This window comes from Rhinolophus ferrumequinum, chromosome 26 (assembly GCF_004115265.2).
Source record: "Rhinolophus ferrumequinum isolate MPI-CBG mRhiFer1 chromosome 26, mRhiFer1_v1.p, whole genome shotgun sequence".
Classification (NCBI taxonomy): Eukaryota; Metazoa; Chordata; class Mammalia; order Chiroptera; family Rhinolophidae; genus Rhinolophus; species Rhinolophus ferrumequinum.
The window spans coordinates 9,478,076-9,498,562 of NC_046309.1; the positions used below are offsets into that span (position 1 = coordinate 9,478,076).

The 20,487-nt window shown below is 37.8% G+C and overlaps 1 protein-coding gene across 1 annotated transcript in view; it reads left to right on the forward strand.

The window, feature by feature from the left end:
- The window catches only part of KDM7A (lysine demethylase 7A), a 67,724-nt gene extending 53,318 nt beyond the window's left edge, over positions 1-14,406 (forward strand). Inside the window, exons 12-20 of the mRNA XM_033098802.1 lie at positions 2,259-2,468; positions 3,967-4,091; positions 4,293-4,447; positions 5,635-5,732; positions 6,230-6,378; positions 6,507-6,715; positions 8,064-8,149; positions 10,214-10,487; positions 11,026-14,406. Of these exons, the coding sequence (XP_032954693.1) occupies positions 2,259-2,468; positions 3,967-4,091; positions 4,293-4,447; positions 5,635-5,732; positions 6,230-6,378; positions 6,507-6,715; positions 8,064-8,149; positions 10,214-10,487; positions 11,026-11,120 (1,401 nt within the window). The 3' untranslated portion in view covers positions 11,121-14,406. The remainder of the gene's footprint in view (positions 1-2,258; positions 2,469-3,966; positions 4,092-4,292; positions 4,448-5,634; positions 5,733-6,229; positions 6,379-6,506; positions 6,716-8,063; positions 8,150-10,213; positions 10,488-11,025) is intronic.
- Positions 14,407-20,487: the final 6,081 nt, after the last annotated feature.

Sequence of the window (20,487 nt, forward strand, 5' to 3'; positions counted from 1 at the left end):
GATCTTCATCCAGGTTGTTGCATGTGTCAGTAGTTTTGTTGCTGAGTGTTACTACTGAGTGAATGTACCACAATTTGTTTTCTTCTGCTGATGGATATTTGGATTATATGCAGATTTGGCCATTATGTTTATATGTCTTTTGTGTTAAGTATATATTTTCATTTTTCTTGGATAAATACATGGGAATAGAGTTGTTGAGTCACAGGGTTAGTGAATTTTAACTTTGTGAGAATCTGCCAAACAGTTTTCCAAAAATGGTTGTACCATTTTACATTTTACAGTAATGTGTAGGCATTGTAGGTAGTCCCTATCCTCACCAATATTTGGTGTTCTCAGTCTTTTAATTTTGCCATTCTAGAGAGTATGAAATATTGTTTCATTGTGGTATTAACTTGCATTTTCCTGAAGATTAATGATGTTGAGCACCTTTTCATGTGCATGGCATTTGTGTGTCTTCTCTTAGGAGGTATCTGTTTGAATTTTTTTTTTAATTAAAGTTTATTGGGGTGACAATTGTTAGTAAAGTTACATAGATTTCAGGTGTACAATTCTGTGTTACATCATCTATAAATCCCATTGTGTGTTCACCACCCAGAGTCAGTTCTCCTTCCATCACCATATATTTGATTCAAATTTTTGACCGTTTAAAAAATTGTGTTGTTTTTTTATTTATTTGTAGGGAGTACATTATACATTCTAGGCACAAATTCTTTGTCATTTGACAAGCGTTTATTCATATATATATATATATGTATACACACACATATATGTATATACACACATATATACACACATATATGTATATATATATATGAATAAACGCTTGTATATATAATACATATAATGGTCAATATTTACCCACAACCTATGGCTTAGCTGTTCATTATCTTAAAGGTATCTTTTGATGAGCAGAAACTTTTAATTTTGAAGTTCAATTTATTATTTTTCTTTTATGTTAGTGTTATTTTATGTCCTCATTAAGAAATCTTTGCCCACCCCAAGGTCTTGGAAATACTTTCTATTTTTTTCTAAAAGCTTTTACATTTAGGTAAATGGCCAATCTTGAATTTTTATGTATAGCGTAAGGTAAATCAAGACATTTCCCCCCCATATGTTTATCGAGTTTTTTTAGCATCATTTGTTGAAAACAATTTGCTGTTTAATGCTTCTCTTTTAAAATGTACAGAGAGCCCAGAAGAGTTTTGAAGACACAGAACAAAAATAAAGGAGAAAAAATATTCAAAGGAAACAATAAATAAGCCTTCAGCCTAAAACCCAAATATAATTGATATCCTCAGGAGAAAACAGTAAATATTGCCTCCATGAAAAGAGAACAGGAGGCTATAACAAAGGAATATTCGAAGAAGAAAGAAAAGGGGTTCTTGGAAATTAGAAATATAATAGAAATATAATAGAATGGTTGGAAGATAAAGTTGGGAAAATTTCCCATAAAGTTAAAAAAAGAAATAGGACAGAAAAATTAGGGCATTTTATACAGTCATCATCAAAATAATAGGAGCTCCAGAAAGAGATACCAGAGAAAATAAGATTATCAGAGGAATAATCAAATAAAATGTTTTATAATTCAAGGACACATCTTTCCAGATTGAGAGTCCTACAAAATGCCCAGTATAGTGGGTGAAAAAGATCTATGCCAAAGCACGTCATGGTGAAATTTTAGAAGACATGTAATAAGTATATCCTCAAAAGCATTTGGGAAGATAATGTGGGTCATACACAAAGAATTAGGAATCAGAGTAATATCAAATTTCTCAACAACAACGCTGCAAACTGGAAGACAGTGGTTTTCTCTGAAGAATGGGAATTGGGATGGGGAAGGGTAGACTGCTACTTTTCATGATATGCTTATAGAATTTTAATTTTCAAAACTGCATAGGTGTGTGATTTTGCTTTAAAAAGCAATTACTGATTTATGCAACTGTGTAAGTGAAAGAATGCTCATCATAGCAAAGAACTGGAAGCAGCCTAAGTAGCTACCAGTAAGGATTAGGTCCATCGGTTACGCTGTATCTACTGCACAGCCTTTAAAGTGAGAGGGAAAATCAAAGAGAGATGTTCACGGTATATTACGTGGGGGAGAGAAGGAACAAAGGTCTCAGCGAATCTGTTGGATGATTTGGTCTTTGTGTTTATGTCATAAATGGAGTAGTTTTTGTTTTCTAAAATATTTTCATGGCTGGTTACTCAAGTATGTATATAGCCTTGTCATAAAAATACTCTGAATTTAATTCTTAAAGGAGGAAAACGGCAAACCCGTTAAATCTCAGGGAATTCCTACTGTGTGTCCAGTTTCAAGATCCTCAAATGAAGCAACTTCCCCATACCATTCCCGACGAAAGATGAGGAAACTTCGAGATCATAATGTTCGAACTCCTTCTAACCTAGACATCCTGGAGCTCCACACAAGGGAGGTCCTCCGAAGATTAGAGATGAGTCCATGGGAAGAGGCAAGTATTGTTTCATGATGACAAAGAGAGACTTGGGTGTTCCTTCAAGTTCTTTAAAAGGGTAATAAAAAGAGAACAGTCTCACCATTCTTGTTCTCGCATCTTTGCTTATTTAGCATTGTAGGGATCAATGGTGCTTATGCCCATGACGGGCGGTGCTTCAGTTTTCCAGGCACCACGGTAGGAGTAGGATGACTGGGTCTCATTCATTCGCTGACATGTTCACTAAGTGCCATGCTTTCCTAGGCTCTGGGGGAGATACCAGAGTGAGCAAACTTAAGTTGCTGCCCTTGTGTAGCCTCCATCATAGCTCAGGTTGGAAGGATGGGAGGCAGGGACATATGTTAAAATAATATAATTTCAGGTAGTAAGTGTTATAAAGGGAGCCAAAACAAGAGAGCAATAGAGTAAAGGGGCGTGCGATGGCCGGCTACTGTAGCTGCTCAGGTGGTGACATCTGGACTGATAAATAATGGGAAAAAATCAGATGGATACACAGATTTGAGGCAAAGTGTTGTGAGCAGAGGGACCAGCAACTGCAAAAAGGCTATTCCTGACCCAACAGCATCACATGGGTGACAGGGAGACTGGGAGACTCTTAGAATAAACTCATTAAAGTTTGAGAAATGCTGCGTAATGGACAAAGGGAGAGTGGGGGTGTAGGGGCAGTAACGAGATCAATGTAGGGCCTTTGTAAAACATGGTAATGAGATTTCGATGTGAGCCGTATCCATAATTTTACATCTTAAGTAGAGTATAGGCATAATTTAAAATGAACAAGATAGAGATATAGGAATTAAAGTACTTTTAAAAGATATATAGAAAGTATAACTTTCTTAAATATTTAAAAGTGTACATAATTGTATTTATACTGTTTTAAGATTTTGTTGTTATTCTAAATCTCCTCAACGCATAGCCATCTGGGAAAAGAGTTAGCATATTATGAAATGTTCTGTTTATTATTAAAGAAAAAGATTACCCCAAGGAGGAAGTATTCTTCACTTATTAAAAACCAGCTGCTGTGTGCCTCATGTCCCACGGTGGCCTTTGTTCCTAGTGATAGCAGTCTGGTGACCTTTACGTTGCTTGCTGCCTGTGCCTGGTGGGGGCACTAGGCATTAGATCAGGGATAGTGATTGGGAAGGACCCAGCAGCTATGATTTCGTCAGAAAGAAGCAAGGGAAGGAGAATTAAAGTGCATTAAGTCAGTGTTTCTCCAGCTTTCCAGCTTTTCAGCTTTCTGCCAGAGTGAAGTGTCTTTCTTTGAATTTGTTTTATGCAAGTTTTACATTCTGCTTTATAGAATGTGTGTTACTGTTGATGGCTCTAAGGAGAGAAGAACCACATCCTGCTTTGGTTTTAGAAACCATTTAGTTTTAGTGCCACACCACTGTGTGCTTCCTGGTCAAGCAGCCACCGGGGGAGGCGGTACCCTGTATTTCTTTAGTCAAGAGATTAAAGGGTGGAGGTTAAATAAGTTCTCTTTTTATACTTGAAGGACATCTTGAGCTCTAAACTGAATGGAAAATTCAACAAACATCTCCAGCCATCTTCCACGGTACCTGAATGGAGAGCGAAGGACAACGATCTACGATTACTGCTGACAAATGGGAGAATAATTAAGTATGTAAACCAGATCAGAGTATCACACAGATTAGTTTCCAGGGGATTCCCTCTGTTCACTCAATCCCTAGTCCATACTGTTGCACAGCTGACTGAAATATGGGGAAGTGTCTCAATGTCCACACACTCTGCAAATTAAGGGTCCTGCTTGGCTGCACAGTTGCTCTATTTTCTGATGATTATTTTTCCTCCGATATACAGAGATGAAAGACAACCCTTCGCAGATCAGAGTCTTTATACAGCAGATAGTGAAAATGAAGAGGATAAGAGAAGGACAAAAAAGGCAAAAATGAAGATAGAAGAGAGTTCAGGAATAGAGGGAGCGGAGAATGAAGAATCTCAAAAACCACTTAACAGTATGTTTGTTTTAATGGTCATTTTAAAGATCTGTTCATTACTAATGTGATAATATGCGAAGTAACATACTAATTTTAAAGTTCTTAGATTTATAGTAGTAGGATTGAAAATGCTTGTATTTCTAGTAGTCGTTTGAGAAGTCAGAAGTATTTCTGAGTAGTTTAGCCATCAGGGAAGCTCTGAACGTGAATGCCAAGAGGTGTGGAGCACAGGGAAGGTGTTACTAATGATGGGACGTGTGCAGGTCAGTGAATTTTTTCAAGTCACATGAAAGCTCATGCATTTTATGGGCCTCTGCTCCAAATAAGAAAACAATTGCAAGTTTAATGCAATTTCACAGTAATTTAAGCTAACATGTATATGGTTTTCAGAATTAGGAGACATATAATTGGTTGATCTGAAGCTATAAGTAATCCATGTATTGTTTTACGATTGTTAACAAGGAGGCCTGTAATTGGTTATTAATTGGTTATCATCAGTGTGACAAATAGTAACATCTCCTCCTATTGGAGGTCTTTCTTTGAACAAAGTCTTAATTTCTCACCATTTTTTAGGGCCTCTACATACCCTTCTGTTTTAATCCAGATAATTAATATTATTGAATCCATGTCGAATACCTCAATTACTGCTAATTTCAGGTATATTTGGTATTGCTGTAGTTGGTAACAGCATTTGTTCACATGCCAGGGGAAAGGTGGCTAATCAGTGGAATTCGTCCAGCGGTTGTTAAGTGGTAATACCACGTGGAAGAGAAGGGCAGTGTTAGGGCCCAGTGTGTAAGTTTGTTGAATTCACTATTTACTTGAATGCTTTTTAGGTTTAGGAGAGTTATCTTTTTGTTTTTTCTTGAGAGAAATAATACAAAAGGGAAAGTGAAAAACATCTTATAGCTTATATTAATGTTGAAGGTTTTTTTCCTAGAAAGAAATACGAAAATCTTTTCCAAATAAGGAATATATAATTATGTTTTAAAAAATTCCAGAAATGATTTTAGAATACACTTCCATCTGTATCCTGGTCAATTAGGGAGAAAGTCCTTGGGGAAAGAAAGAAATGAAGAAGGTATAAGCAGTGAAAAAGGAGGCCAGAGCAGGAGCGATAGAGACATCATGAAACTGGACAGACTTTAGATATCATCGTGGTCATAGTCTTCTGATGACCATCTCTCTCTTTTTCCCCATCCCAGGGTTTTTTACAAGTGTGAAATCAGAACTCAGGAATCGATCATCAGAATATTCTGATATTTCTGATTCAGAAGACTCTGGACCTGATTGCACTGCACTGGTAAGCCCCAAAGCCTGTGATTTGTGCATTACTTCATGTAAAGATGAACACCCACTTTCTTTCACGTAGGAGGAAAGTGAATGACAGCTTTTCCCAAAGCCTGTGTCTCTCTGACCTTCATAGCACAAGGTCTTTCCCTCTAGTGGTGGTATTACACATGTGTGTGCGCACACACACACACACATCACGTGACTACATTTGATAAACATAGCTTTTGTCTGATTTTGGAAAGGGTGGAGGGAGATACCGTTCTTATGTTTCTCATATTTCTCATAGGTTATATTTCATTTTACCTTAAAACCTGTACTGTGTGTTTTTTACTAAGAAATTATGTTACTATAGTTACTAGAGATTTTCACTTTTTCATATGAAAGAGAAATAATTCCATGATAATTAAGATTCTAATTTTCCCTAGATGGATAAAGTATTTTTTGCTAGTTTGTACAACTTGGTCAGATTTCTTATATAGTTTTGCTTCCATTTAATTATTATCTCAGAAAAATAATTTTACCACTGAAGAGTCTGAAAGTTCAGGTGATGAAAAGAAACAAGAAATAACATCAAACTTTAAGGAGGAGTCTAAGGTGATGAGGAACTTCCTTCAAAAGAGCCAGAAGCCATCTAGAAGTGAAATTCCAATTAAAAGGTAGGCTTGCTGATGGTAGTAGTCTCATGATACTGTGATAGAAAGGATACGAAAACTCGTTTTTAGTTTTAAACTTGACCAAAATATCATTAGAGTAAATAGGCTCTTTCTATTTATCTGCTCTTTAGGGAATGTCCTACCTCGACGAGCACAGAGGAAGAAGCTATTCAGGGCATGCTGTCTATGGCAGGGTTGCACTATTCCACATGTTTACAAAGGCAGGTACAAAGCACAGACTGCAGTGGTGAAAGAAACTCTCTCCAGGACCCCAGCAGCTGCCAGAGCAGTAAGCACGAGGTTAGGCAGCTGTATCGCTATGATAAACCAGTGGAATGTGGTAAGAAACATACGTTATCCGTCTCTAAAAAGTTACCCATGACCCCCAGTTTAATAGCTGTATAATCCCAGTTGAGTTTAGAGATTATGAATAAGAACTGTTCATTGCATGTTTTTAGTTGGAAATGGTACTAAGCATATTGGCCAAAAAATACATAATGTTAACAAATTATGTAAGATGCAAGTATACGAATGCAAAATGTAGATTAACTGGGATTGAGAGTTGTGTTCACCAGCATAATTTTATCATTACTATTGAAAGATTGTATTATTTCCCTTTCATAAGTTCATCAGAGTGGAAAGAGTGTTGGGTGCTTTAAATGGTCTGCTAAGCTTGAACAATTAACCTTTTTTCCTTTTATGGGAGGGTAAACAAGTTTTGAACTGTTTCTGACTGAGGATGTTCTCTTTCCCACTTGTAAAGGAAGTATTAGGAAAGAGAGAAGACTTGATGGCAATATCAGTGATGCCACATGGTTGTTTTCTTCTCTGTGCCTTTAGTGAAAAATTTTGTTTCCCTAACTGTCTGAGGAGGACTAGGGAAAAGATGGTATTTTGTTAAATGTCTATTAAGCAGTGTGTTTGTTCTCACATAGTTAAATGTCAGCTGTGTACCAGGAGTTTGACATCCATTTCACTTAATTCTTGAAACAACATTTTGGTGTAGGTAATATAGATAAGGAAATAAGATTTAGTGAGGTTAATTTAACTTGCCTATACTTATATAGCTAGTGCTCAGTAATGTTGGAATTTGAACACAGGACCATCTGATCTCAAAAATCTTTATATATTGTTTAAGAGGAAACTGAGGTTTAGAGGATTAAATAACTTGACCTAAAGATGCATTGCTAATGGAAGAACTCAACTGCAAATCTAGGTCTGTCTGACTCTTCACTATACCGTTGTGTCTCCCTATCGTCTCTTTTGTCCCTTGAAAGGAAAGCTTTTATGGAAATACTGCAAAATTCAGGCAAACATATGCCTTTATTCTATATGGGAAGATACATCATTTTTAGAGAGAGTGTATTGCGTTTGGTTTTACATCTACAACAGATGGCCATAGAATTTTACTCTAGGTCTTCCAGCATCTGGCACAAAACCTGTCACATAATGACAGCCTTTGAGAGAATTGAAAGAATTAACATGTAAGATGGTGAGCTGGTGACTGTTTGTTTTTGAGAGGGGAAGGAGTGTGCTGAATGTGTATGAATAAATATTTAAAGAGTTAGCATACTCATTTTTTAATAAAATACCAATACAAATTTGCTTTCAATTTTAAGCATTTGGCTAACTTTGTTCTTTTAAAATTAAGCTTGTGTGAAGGTAATTGAATTTAAACTTCTCTTTAGGATACCATGTCAAGACTGAAGATCAGGACTTGAGGAGTTCTTCCTGGATTAAACAATTCGATACAACTTCCAGATTTAATCTTCAGGTATAGTCAAGGTTTGAAACATGAACAGGAGATTTAGAATTGTTATTTGCTTTCTTTTTTTTTTCTTTTTTTCCCAATTGCAGCTAGTTATCAACCACTAGATTTAGGAAGGTAAAAATTACAATTAAATGCACATTTGAACAACTACCCATTTTTAGAGATTCTGATAATAATGAGTATGCAGAGCTCATGGGTAGAACGTGATCTTGAAAAGAATAGTTTATTCAAGGAAGTAGTTAAAACCTACTGTCTGCTAACACCTTTAGGTTATGTCCAGTTAGAATGAAACATGAAAGGAAAGAGAAGTACCAGAGGATCTCTTTTTAATCTCTGACATTGTTTCTCAAACATTTTTTAGATACTAAATTTCTTAGGGAATTAGATGAAAATTATAGATTTCTCTTTCCAGAAAAATGTTCATCATAAATACTGAATTTTCCTTATATTTTCTCATAGTTTGTGTCCCACCCCCACCCCAGACCACCCATTGACTCCAGATTAAGAATCCCTGCTTTAAGAGAAGACACTTTATGTCTCAGGTTCCCAGCATAGTAATGCTTATATTACACCAAACAAAACCCAAAATAGGTTTTTTTAAAAATAAAATTTTTACAATAGCACCAAGCCAAGGAAAGCGATACGAACTTTTGCTGCAAATCTTGGAAAATGACAACCAACGAAAGAGTCAAAATTCTTATGTGGCAGAGGGGTCCCTAAACCTCCTAGACCCCAAGCATACTGTGTAGTGGAATCATGGGTGGTTTTCATTTTCTTCATTTGGCTTATCTATATTTTCTAAATATTTATCAGGTTTACAGTAAGAGCCAAGTTTTTCTTTTTAAGGCAAAATTTTGAGTGTACAAGTTGTTTTAATAGAAGGATATGCTCCAGAGTCTAAGATCAAGTAAGAAATCCCTTAACTGTCACAATTCAATTATTCAGTATATGATTTCTTAGTGCCTCACTATAGCTGGTCATGAAGTTTATAACTTACTAGCGTTATAGGATTCCGTGTGAAAAGTAGCTATTACTGAAATCTAGCTGTTGTTTTTATAGTTGTCTTTGAAAATAAAGAAGTAGAGGATGGATGATTAGCATGGTCACCTGAGAGACAACCAAATATGTTTTTCCTTTAATCAAGGAGAGAGATTATAGAGAGGCTTGTCAAATCATAACAGTTGTTTCTTCAGGCTCAAGCATATTTGTAAGACTAACTTAAAGCAAGTCTGTGTTTAATGCTGTTTTTAAAACTTCCTTGACCATTACAGCATCCGCGATATACAGAAATAGTTTAAAAGAAAAGAATCACAGATATATTTTACATCACACACACACACACACACACACACACACACACACACACACACACAAAACTAGTTTTATGAAACATTGTATCTGCAGTATGCTCTTGTCTTTTCAAGTTTATCTTTTCTTTTCTCATTTCAATTCTGGTCTTGGCCCTCTCCATTGATTTCATGACCCACCCATCAGTAGATTGTTCTTTTCCTGACAGTTGACTCAATAGTCTTAAAAGACTGAAGGAAGAATTGTTAGAGAAAAACCAGACTTGGGGCTCAGGATCTAGGGATTTTTTTCTTTTTTAGCAAGCAACTTAAATACAGATGAACGTTACAGAAGTTAGGTTCTAAAAATGATAGTACATTACGCCATGAGAGATATTTGGGAACTGTGACGGGCTGAGGAAACAGGAAGTCCACATCTTCCATGGCACATGCTCACCGAGTTCAGGGTGGCTTGTTGAAATTACGTTCGTGTTCTCTCTCTCCCCTCTTCTCCCCCACATATAAAGCTTTCTTCTTGACTTAAGTTACACTGTAACTTCAGTACTGTAACTTAAGTACTTGAATCCTTCAGAGCTGTTAGGTTTTGGGATGAGATAGCCATCATGAAGGGTGGTCTTCTCTGGCCACTACATGAGAAGAAAACCAAAGTTCAGTTGTCTGTTTCTTCTCTCCCTTGCTAATGCATAGAGAGGTTAAATACTTCACTTTTCTTAAAGGAACCTTAAAAATTCAGTCTTGTTTTCTCATCTTTCTCCTTTAGGATCTAAGTAGAGGCCAGAAATGCATCAAAAAGGAAGGTTCATCAGAAATGAGTCAGAAAATACAAAGTAGGAATTCTGTGGACAGCAGTGGTTCAAGCCCTCAAAATGGGAAGTATATGCAGAACTCGAGCTCACTGTCGGGGCCGTGCCAGATAAGTAATGACAGTGGAAGCCCAGAAAGGCCGCTTGCTGAAACTTCCTTTTCAGTGCCCCTTCACCCCACCAAGAGACCTGCATCAAATCCCCCGCCTATCAGCAACCAGGCAACAAAAGGTAACGTTACACTCTGCACGGTATGTGTATTTCTGACAGTGGATGTTGGTGAGAGGGGCAGCCTGATGCACTGGACGGTACAGTGATCACAGTGTGTCCGGGTTACTATGGGGACAGTAAAAGGACCCAGAGTGGCTGTCAGGAGGAGGCAGTTCCTGAGAAGGATGATAAGGGTTAGCCAGGCTGAGTAGGGGGAAGTGACAGGACAGACAACACTGAAGGAAAGTGATATTAGTACGACCCACCGTACAAAGATAAGAAACAGTATGTGGGGTGTTTGTGAAACTGCAGTCAGTTTTGCTGCTGAAGCAGTTTGCTGCAGAATATGGTGAGAGCTCATGTTGAGGAGACAGGCAGGGATCAGCCTGTGGGGGGCCACGTTCTCCAAGGAGATGGAAGGGTTTAAACAGTGGGGTTCCAGGAGTGTGACTTTGCCCTCAGAACACCTGAAAGCCTTGCTTACCAGAGCCCTCCCTTTACGTCTTGCAGGTCCTGGATGATTTTCATTATTATTTACACTGCTGTTGGTGTTTTATAGGTAAACGTCCAAAAAAGGGAATGGCAACAGCCAAACAACGTCTTGGGAAGATCCTTAAGTTGAACAGAAATGGCCATGCACGTTTTTTTGTGTGACGGAGCTGCTGTTGGAGCCACTCTTCCCTTTGGAGACCAGTCTCGGGGGTGCGGGAGCCTGGCGCTTCCGCTGTGCATGTAGAGAACACTGCCTGAAGAACAAAATGAACCTGATGCTGCATTTTCACTGTGCCACACCCACTCAGCAATAACCATTTGGACCTGGTGGGGGAGAGGAAGAAGGAGGGTAGAACCTTAAAAGGAGACCTTGAACTGGAAGGGGTCTCTTGTCAGGGCTTGAATCTCATTTTGTTGTTGGTAGTGTGTTGATTTATTTTCAGTGGTAGGGTAAAGAATTATCAATAATTTATTTAACAGATTTTTTTTTAAAGTTAACAGCTTTTAAATTCTTTCTTTTTTAAAGCTATTTATTTGGAAGATTTCTGGAGAAATATCTCACTAATTTAGATTTAAGAATGTGAAGGTTTTTAAATTATTTTTGATAGTGTGTGTGTTCCATGTGGGAAGAGCCACGGTAACCGTAACTAGTCTGGACTCTTTAAATTTGATATTCAGGTTAAAGTCTTAAACAGGGATTTGATGCATTAATTATTTTAAATTAAGATGTATATGAAAATCATTTTATTTTATATATTTCATGTTTTTTATAAGCTATTAGCTTCGCTTTTGCTAACATCCAAGGTGCGTACTGTTATCCAGGTTGACCTAATATCCCACTTCCCCTCTGCACTCCTGATGGTTGTGACCACACAACAAGACTTCTCTTTGCAGGGAGACACTTCCATAGCCAATATGTAAGAGCCACATAAAAGACCCCACATTGCTCATTTCAGTTGACATTGCAAGTTTCTTCTAAATAGAAAAAAAGGCTTCTTGCATTTTCATTTTTGCCGATGATATCTGGGTCCCAAAGAGAACAGCTTTAATATCTTTTTCCTACTCATGGGAAAAGTATTATAAGGTTGGTTAAATTGCCATATTTGTAGTTTTTCAAATACATTTGTAACTACAGAGGGCCTTCTTCATACTGCTGGTGTTGGAGGGCAGGGCCAACACCTGCCATGGAGGTTATATTTTATGACAATTTTACTCTATGTACCTAATTTGTTGGAAAATATGATTTGACTTAGTTTATTCAAATCTACATAATAAGCCGTAATATAATAGGACTATACTATATTAATTGTATAGAAGCAAGCATGTTGGAGTAGATATTTTGTGGTGTGTGTGTGTGTTTAGTTTTTTATTTCTTAACCTTCTGAAGAATTATTTAAGACATGAATTTGGAGTAAAATGGGTGCTTCTTGCAGTTTCTTCCATCTGTCCTAACTTAGCTGGTGCATTTGAGGATGAGTATCTGGTTGAGCTTTAAGGTAATTAATCATTTATCTCCTTAATGCACAATGTTTACTAAATGCCAGTTGCTAATAATAGCTAATATTTTTCTTTGTTCCCCCTATGGCATAAAAATAAATGATTTCTGGGAGTGGGGTGGAGATACGTCCAATTCTGACAATAGAGCATTTTACAAGTTCCTACAAAGAAAACATAGACAAATAAGATCGAATTTATTTTTGTGGAGAAGAAATATGGCCATATTATGGACGTGCTTTTTTTTACTCAGCAAGGACTTTCCCTTCTATATTATTACATGTAGCTTAAGAAAAAAAAATACACCATCATCTTTCATGGTTCCATTCAAATGTGTATTTTCAAAGAGATATTTCTTACCCTGTCTTCATCCAGTATTTCATGGAATAAATATGAAACTGCTTATGAATTAGCCTTTTTGGTCCAAGTGTCTGGACCAAAGTCTGGATCTTTCTGGGTGGCAGGAAAAATTTTTATGGAAATACTAACTGTCTGTAAGTGGCCTACTTAAACTCTGTCTACATTATGCCAAAACTAGTTAAGAGATGAGTACAGTCAGTCATTTGATTGGTTATCGGATCCCAAATATCAAAAATTTGGGTCTCTTTCTCCCACCTTCCCCACATGATATATTACTGTGATGTTTTGGTTTTCTGTAGACACCATTTTAATATTGCAGTACATATGTTTTTGTCTTGGTTTAAGAAATAAGAGTTGTAATTTCTTTTTTTCAGTTACATCATGATCTGGGTTCTTTTTTGTTTTCTTTACATTTTTCACAGCTCTAAGTATTTCTAATTACCTGACTTTTTTCTTTAGCTATAAAAATTAAAATAAAACAATTTATTTTTATGAATTAAAATTGTGGCCAGTATCCACCCTGTGTACTTAGGCTGGTAAATAGTAAATTTAAGTAGCTGGTATGTGGAACTTCTAAGTGAAGGGACTGTGGATTCATTATTGGCGGTTTTAGCCCACTAACTGGCTAACTTAAAAAAACTTTCAGTAAGGTAATAAATACAACCACTAACACAGGATACATGTATCTTTTTCTGAATTGATAAAAATTCAGCCACTGATCCAGTGATTTTCCTAGTCTTGTGAAGTTACTGGCTGTGATGCATCTTGTCTCATGGAAATAACTGAACTTGGAGGTGACTGCAGCCAGTATCTGGACTCAAGTATAACAACCTTTCATCTTCCCTCAGTTTGATTTATAAACAATACTACTGTACAGATACTGCAACTTAGACAGCAGTGGTGGCATTTAGCTAGTTATAAGCAAATACTATTATATAAAACAGAGTTATGATTTAATACATGCAATTTTAATTGTAGTAGGTAATTTTCCTCTATTGATTCAAATAAGTGACTTCTGTTAACCTGGGATCCACTGTGCTGTAATTCATACTGTCATATAATATAATGCTCTCCAGTATTGATTAATGCTGTAAACAGTACAGAGCTGGCATTTATAATAGTTTAATATCCTAGAAATGCATTGAACTTCATAAGCATCAGTTAATTTTTAAAATATACAAAATTGAAAATTCGGACTGAAATTTTATAAATTCAGAGAAAACAAGCCCATCTTTATCAACACTTAAATACTTAGCTTGAATAGTGTTCTATTTTTTAGTAATCCTAATTATTCCCTTTTTAATGAATTCTACTGTATTCATATGAGATCAGCAGGTACTTGTCAAACACCTACTATGTGCCCAGCACTACTTAGTACTGTGGGGAAATACAAAGTTGAAGTGTGGTCTCTGCCCTTGAAGGTATCTTCTCCAGGAAATGAGCAGTATCGTTTTCACTTCTAAGCAAACTTAAGCAAAAGAGGGCCCATTCGTTTAAAAAAAGCATAACTTAGTAGTTTCAACTGAGATAGACTATGCTACTGTAGAAGCGGAAGTAAAAAATATTTTAATTTAAAAAATTTTAAAAAGCATTTCACAAGTTAATAATTTAATGTTGTAGTAATAGAGTCATGGTTTAACATGGAAGAGAGCAGAAGACCTGGATTTTTGTCCAAGTTATGCCATTTGTGTATCACCTGTGTGACCCTGAATAAGTCACTTATTCTTTCTGAGTCTTAGTTTTCTCATTTATAAGTTTGGAGAAAAATGCAGTTAAGAAAAACATAGAAAAGCATTCTTTAACTTATTAACACTTTATACTTGCAGATAATTTATCATTATTTAAATTACAATTGATAATGAATACACATTTATATGCATTTTTAAATGAAAACTGCTATTACTTATAAAATTTGTTTTATGTCCAATATATGCCCATGGCATACTACCTAAAAAATCTGAAGAATCTCTAAAAAGGTGCTGAATTAAAGTCAGAATCAGTGCTTGAAGTGAAAGGAAAAGTGGAATAGTTTATGGATAAGAGTGAGAATGTTTATCTTCAAGTAAGTAATGTTTATCCTCAAGTAATCATTAAGGTGATTTAAAGTAATGGAAATAGTTGTAGATTTTTCTCAAAGAGGAATTAGGATGGTACTGCTCCTGGGGTCTGCGTACTCTTCAGGCACTAGATGGTCATGGAATTAAAATGATGGCAGCAACAACCCATAGAAGTAGGGGGTAAAAGAAGGTGGTTCCAAAGATGGGAATCAACGGGCAGCTCAGTGCTGGCTAAGAACGATTTGCGGGGTTGAAACCACTGTTGTAGTGTAGGAAAGGAGACGGGGTGGGACATCGTCAAAAATGAAGATTCTTTCTGCTTTTTTCAAGAGACGCTCTCTGTAGTGACAAGACTACTTACTCACTACAGAGTTCATGCGTAAGCATACAGCCCAGTAACTACTGCCAGAAGGAACTATTGCAGTGTGTCAGCATTTTACAATTACACATTGAGACGAGAGCTTAATAATGTTACTCTGAAAAGTTATCAGAAATTCAGTTTCTTCATTAAACATTAAGCTAATTGCTCCCTTCAAAAAGAGAAGCTAAAATCACCAGTCATTTTTGGATGCCCCAGACCTTTTTAAGCAATCTTGAGGAGGTTGAGCCTCAGATCTTTAGCTTAGGAAAAAAGTGTCACCGATGAGTAAAGGAGACAAATGAAACCCAGATAGGGCAGTGATTCGCCTGGGGTCACAACGGATCTTAGACCTTGCCCGACCACATGCGTCCTACCACCAGCCCCTGTTCTGTGATGCTATGTAGCTTCTGCTGTCCTGTGGTGGATGGTGTTGATATGCTTACTAGAAGCCAGGCGGAAAGAAACGGGAAGAAGTAATATACTCACTGCATTGCTGTTGGACTAAGGTAATTTTAATACTGTAGCCTTACTAAAATCCCTGCCCTTATTTTCATTTGTTTTTCAGTGAACATCATGCCATAAGTCAGATATCTGCTATCCCTTAAATCCTTTTTTAAAATTAACATTCTTAAAAAGCAAATGCCTATTTCCAAAGCAAGTAGCTTATCATGATTGACTGTGGTTTTATTATTTTATAGTATTTTTTCCCTCTTTAATGGGTAGGGGAAAATAATACTCATTTACCTGCATTCTACCCCTCAGAGTCTCCCTCTTAACTTTGGTGCCCTCTCTAGTGTCCTAAAGCTTTGTCTTAACAAGTACAACATTACATTTTATGTTAAAACCTTTTGGAAACTGTATTCAGTGATTCTTCCAACAAGTTTATCTGCTCTGCACTATTTCACTAATAAACCCTGGCTACCACGTAGCCCTTGACCTCCAAATAGTTTACCTATGCAAGACCTGTGACATTCTGAATTTACTTTTCCTTGTTTCAGAAAGCAGTCCTAAGTGGAACTTAATCATGAAGTTAAACCTTGCCTCCGCCCAGTTTTATTTTGGCCATTTCCTTTTCAAAATGTCAGCTATTTTCCCCCAAGACTTTTCACCAAAACAATGATCATAAGTGCTGGAATATATATAATATTTTGCAGGAATAAACCCAGACATACTCATATTTCTGTGGTGGATTTTGGTTGGTAACAGTTACCAGCATTAAGTGAATTATATAATGAGTTAATTCCTTGCCTAGAATCATTTCTTCCCTCTGATTCATAAGTAACCTTTTATTTTTACAAAGCATACATATAACTTCCACATTATAGTCAGGGACCTGAGGTGTAACTTATTAAGTGAACCCCCAGGTTGTTTTATCTTGCAAAAGAAACCTAAACCAAACTAAGGGCCTTACATTTATGGTTAGACTAAATCAAAAGCTATAACCTCAATTTTTCCCCAAACAGCTTCTGACTGCAAAAGCAAGTCATGCAGTTGTTAGGTATAAAATAGCACTGATCAGGAAATGCATTTGCATCTTTGCAGATGATATTTCTTTCCGAAAACGCTTTTCTACTTTTAATATAAATTAAGCCATAACAGTTTGATGCTGTGGAAAGAGGGTGAAAAGGTTCATTTGAAGAGATTATATATGAATTTTCACATTTACTGTGAAATGTCTAACTTTGCCAGTGCTTCAGCAGGTTTTTTTTTTTGGGGGGGGAAGCGGGGTTAGAGGGAGGTGATGGGGTGGGGTAGTATTGATTTTAGGGGTTTCAAATCTGTGAAATTTGAAAAGGGGACAGTTGTTGGCTATGGTATTTACTAGTTTTGTAGTAAGGTTTTGCTAGCCTGACTGACTTTCCTTAACTGATTTTTATGCCCATGGTCCAAGGTGACTGTTACCCTTTCTTGTTTGGGGTGTCTGCGGAGTAGTGTCTTGTCTGTATAGGCAGTCAGCGTGTGTGCACACGTGTTCTTTGAAGCAGAAGCACACTGTGTGACTATGGAGTGGGGTGTGGCTGGGAAGTGGGGTGCTGAAGCTTTAAGAGCATTTTTTTTTTCCGATTCATAACAGTATTTCCCATCTTTTGCCTGCAGGCAGGGAAAGTGTACAGTATTTATTTTGTTTCTGTTTTAAATTTGTAAGTCTTTAAATAGCTTATGTTGGTTATTAGAGGGGAGGACAAGTGACTTGTTTAAAGTTGTATTTGGTATTCTTACTTTCCAATTTCTGTATTTTGAAATACTGAAATTAAAATTGTATTACTTCTGTTTTGATTTTTTTAGCGCTCAGTGTATTTTTGGCTCATTTTGTTTGAAAGTTTAAATGTTGAAAGTTGTATAAAATGTCTTTGAAAGAAAAATTTGAATTCTATATCCTATTCTGACTTTCTGTTCCCTTTTTCTGCTTATTGAATCATGGGAGAATTATTTTGTGAAAAACTGTATCAAACTTAGGCTCGTTACTATTTCTGAAGATTTAAATATGAAAAGTAATGTGTCATATTGTTTTATTAGATGTATTGCTGGGGAAGCAATTGCTGACAGAGAGGGAAGTACACGAAAGGATAACTGGCAAGATGAGGCTGTGTGGCCATGGCTGTGGGTGCTACTGATGGACATTTACGAACATTTGTTGTCCCCAGCCTGGGCACCCGACTTGTATTGAGCACGTGCAGTATACTGGGTGCTGCTCTAGCACTGAAGCTACAGGAGTGAACATGACACTGCTCCTGTCAGGAGCGGGTGGGTGGTGGATGTGAAAGGCCCAGGAAAACGAGGCTGTCACCTGCCTGCCTAGGGAAGGTGGGAGTGGAAGTGCAAGTCTAGTGAGGAACATGAGTTCTGTTTTGGACATAGTGCTTTTGAGGGGTCTGAGAGCCAGGCCAGGGAGGAACTGAATGTGGAGAGGCCTTGCCTTGAGGGAGGAGCCCAGACCAAGGAGGAAGGAGCACCTTGTGCAGCACCGCAGGCAGAGGAGGAGCCTGGGGAGGGGCAGGAAGTGGGAGGAGGAGAAGGAGCCCAAGTGCAGATTTGTGGAAACCAAAGCGACAGAAGGACCAAAGGCCTCTGCTCTTGCTGTACTAATACCTGACAGAGTAGGTAGTCCAGAGTGCATGCATTTAAATGCACCTCACCTGCTGCAGGTGGTACCCAAAGCATGCTCACACCTCCTCTTTCTTACTGGTGTGCTTTCTTCCAGCTAATTGAAAACTAAATCTAAACAAATCTGTTCTTTTGTAAAAATCCACATACTATCTGTGAACCTGTAGGATGTTAAACCTTTGCTAGGAATTACCAGGACTGCGTTCCTTAGACTTTTAATCTGATTTTCATGTGTCCACCAAGCAATAAGACTGAGATTATCACTGGGATATGGGGTGTTACCCACCCCTCAATTTAGAGTGGGAAGAATCAGGTGCTCTGTTGCAGACAGGCTTTTGAATAGACTCCCTCATTATCTTTGTTTTATTCCAGTGGAGTACATTCTGTGTACAGGGCAGATTTTCAATTCTTCCTCACAATGAGCCAGCGAGGTAGATGGTATTCTTCCCACCCTGCAGATGAAACAGAGGCCAGTAAATAACATGGCCAGGTTCACAGTGCTAATGAGTAGAACTGAGATTTTAATCAAAAGCCTAATTCTGAAGGCCATGTCATTTCTTCTGAATTACTTTTCTCAAATTATTTTGTTACACACTTTCAATTATTAAAAAGAAATAGATGGTCTTTAGAAATGATTTGTATTCTAAAATTTTTTGTAAGCATATTTCCATTTTGGATTGGAAATATATTTTCTTACAGAAGTTTTCTGCCATGCAACTAAACTTTGAGTCTGTCCTTTCCCAGGGGCTGGGCACACATGAAAGAATATTCTTTATTTTCTAGGATCCCACTTTCTAGTGAAGAATGGGTCGTAAAGGAGGGACATGTGATACTGTTACACTACCACATGAATTCCCAGAGTCACAGAGCTAGGCTGTGAGAAGATGCCATGCCTAGTGCACTCCCACTGAACGTGGGTCCTGTGGGACAGCACAGCTGCCGCCCTCTCTGCTCCGCCATTGCCCTTCCCACACTGAAGCCTCTTCTGCCATCATTTTCTGCCCTTCAGCTCTGGTAAATGGATCAGCCCAGATAAGGAAGGAGAAAGAAAAGTCGAGTTTCTCTCTCTCCAGAGATTGGGTAAAAGAGAAAAGCAGAACAATGGGAAAAGAACTCTATCCATTTTGAGAATTCCATTTCTGTCACCTATTAAGATCTGTAGAAACTCATCAGTAGGGTGTTATAAAGGATAGATGTTTGAAGTTTCTTTAAAAAGGTAGTATGGGTTTTTCTTTAATAAGATAAACTGATTATATAGCTCACTTTGAACCTAAAACCTAAAATTTTGTTGTAACTGCTTTGTAAACTTGAGTGTATATAGGTGTGCTTGCTTTGGAAATACAGAACAGTCATTGTTAATGTGTAAAACTACAAAACGGGTGGTATCTAATTATGAAAATACTGTTTTCTACATAAAGGGGAAAAAAAGTGCTTCCTGAGAGCTACTTGATTCCACAGAGTGGTATTTTCAGAGCTTTGAAGCGGGACCCATCACGGGTGCTGTTGCTCTGCTCTAATTCCTGGGCAGTGTGATGTTCAGAGAAGGAATTGCTCAGGGTTTCCGCAGGGCTCACCTTGGAAGACACAGCACACAGCTGGCCTGGGCACGGGCGAGGACGTGAGCCTTTGGGCTGCCAAGGTTCCCAGCCAGGAAGAGGAAGTGGGCCAAGAGCAGGGTGAGCCGAACATGAGCGCCACGCTTGGCTCCTCGGCTCCAGATCAGTGTGTGCTGCTGGCGGACACTGAACACTTCTCTATCAGATCCCAGATGCCCACGTTCTGTCCCAAATGTGCCTCCACAACCTTCAGTGGCCAAGCCGGATTCCTGGGTGCTCTTCTCAAACCATCCCTCTCCCCACCCCAGCCAGTGATTCACAAAGGCCTGTCAATGTGTCCTAACGTGCCTTTAGTCCATCTTTTGATGGCCACCACCCACCACAGTCTCTCTTTAGGAGCTCTTAGGGTCAAGACCAAAATCCTTAACGTGGTGTATCAGTCGGAGGTAGAGTCAACTGTAAGGGAAAGAAAACCCCAAACACTAATGGCTTAAACAAGATAGCAGGCATTCCAGGACTGGCGACTACTTCACAAACTTGTCAGGGGCTCAGATCCATTCTGTCCTGCTGGCCTGCCATCTTTGGCATATGGCTTT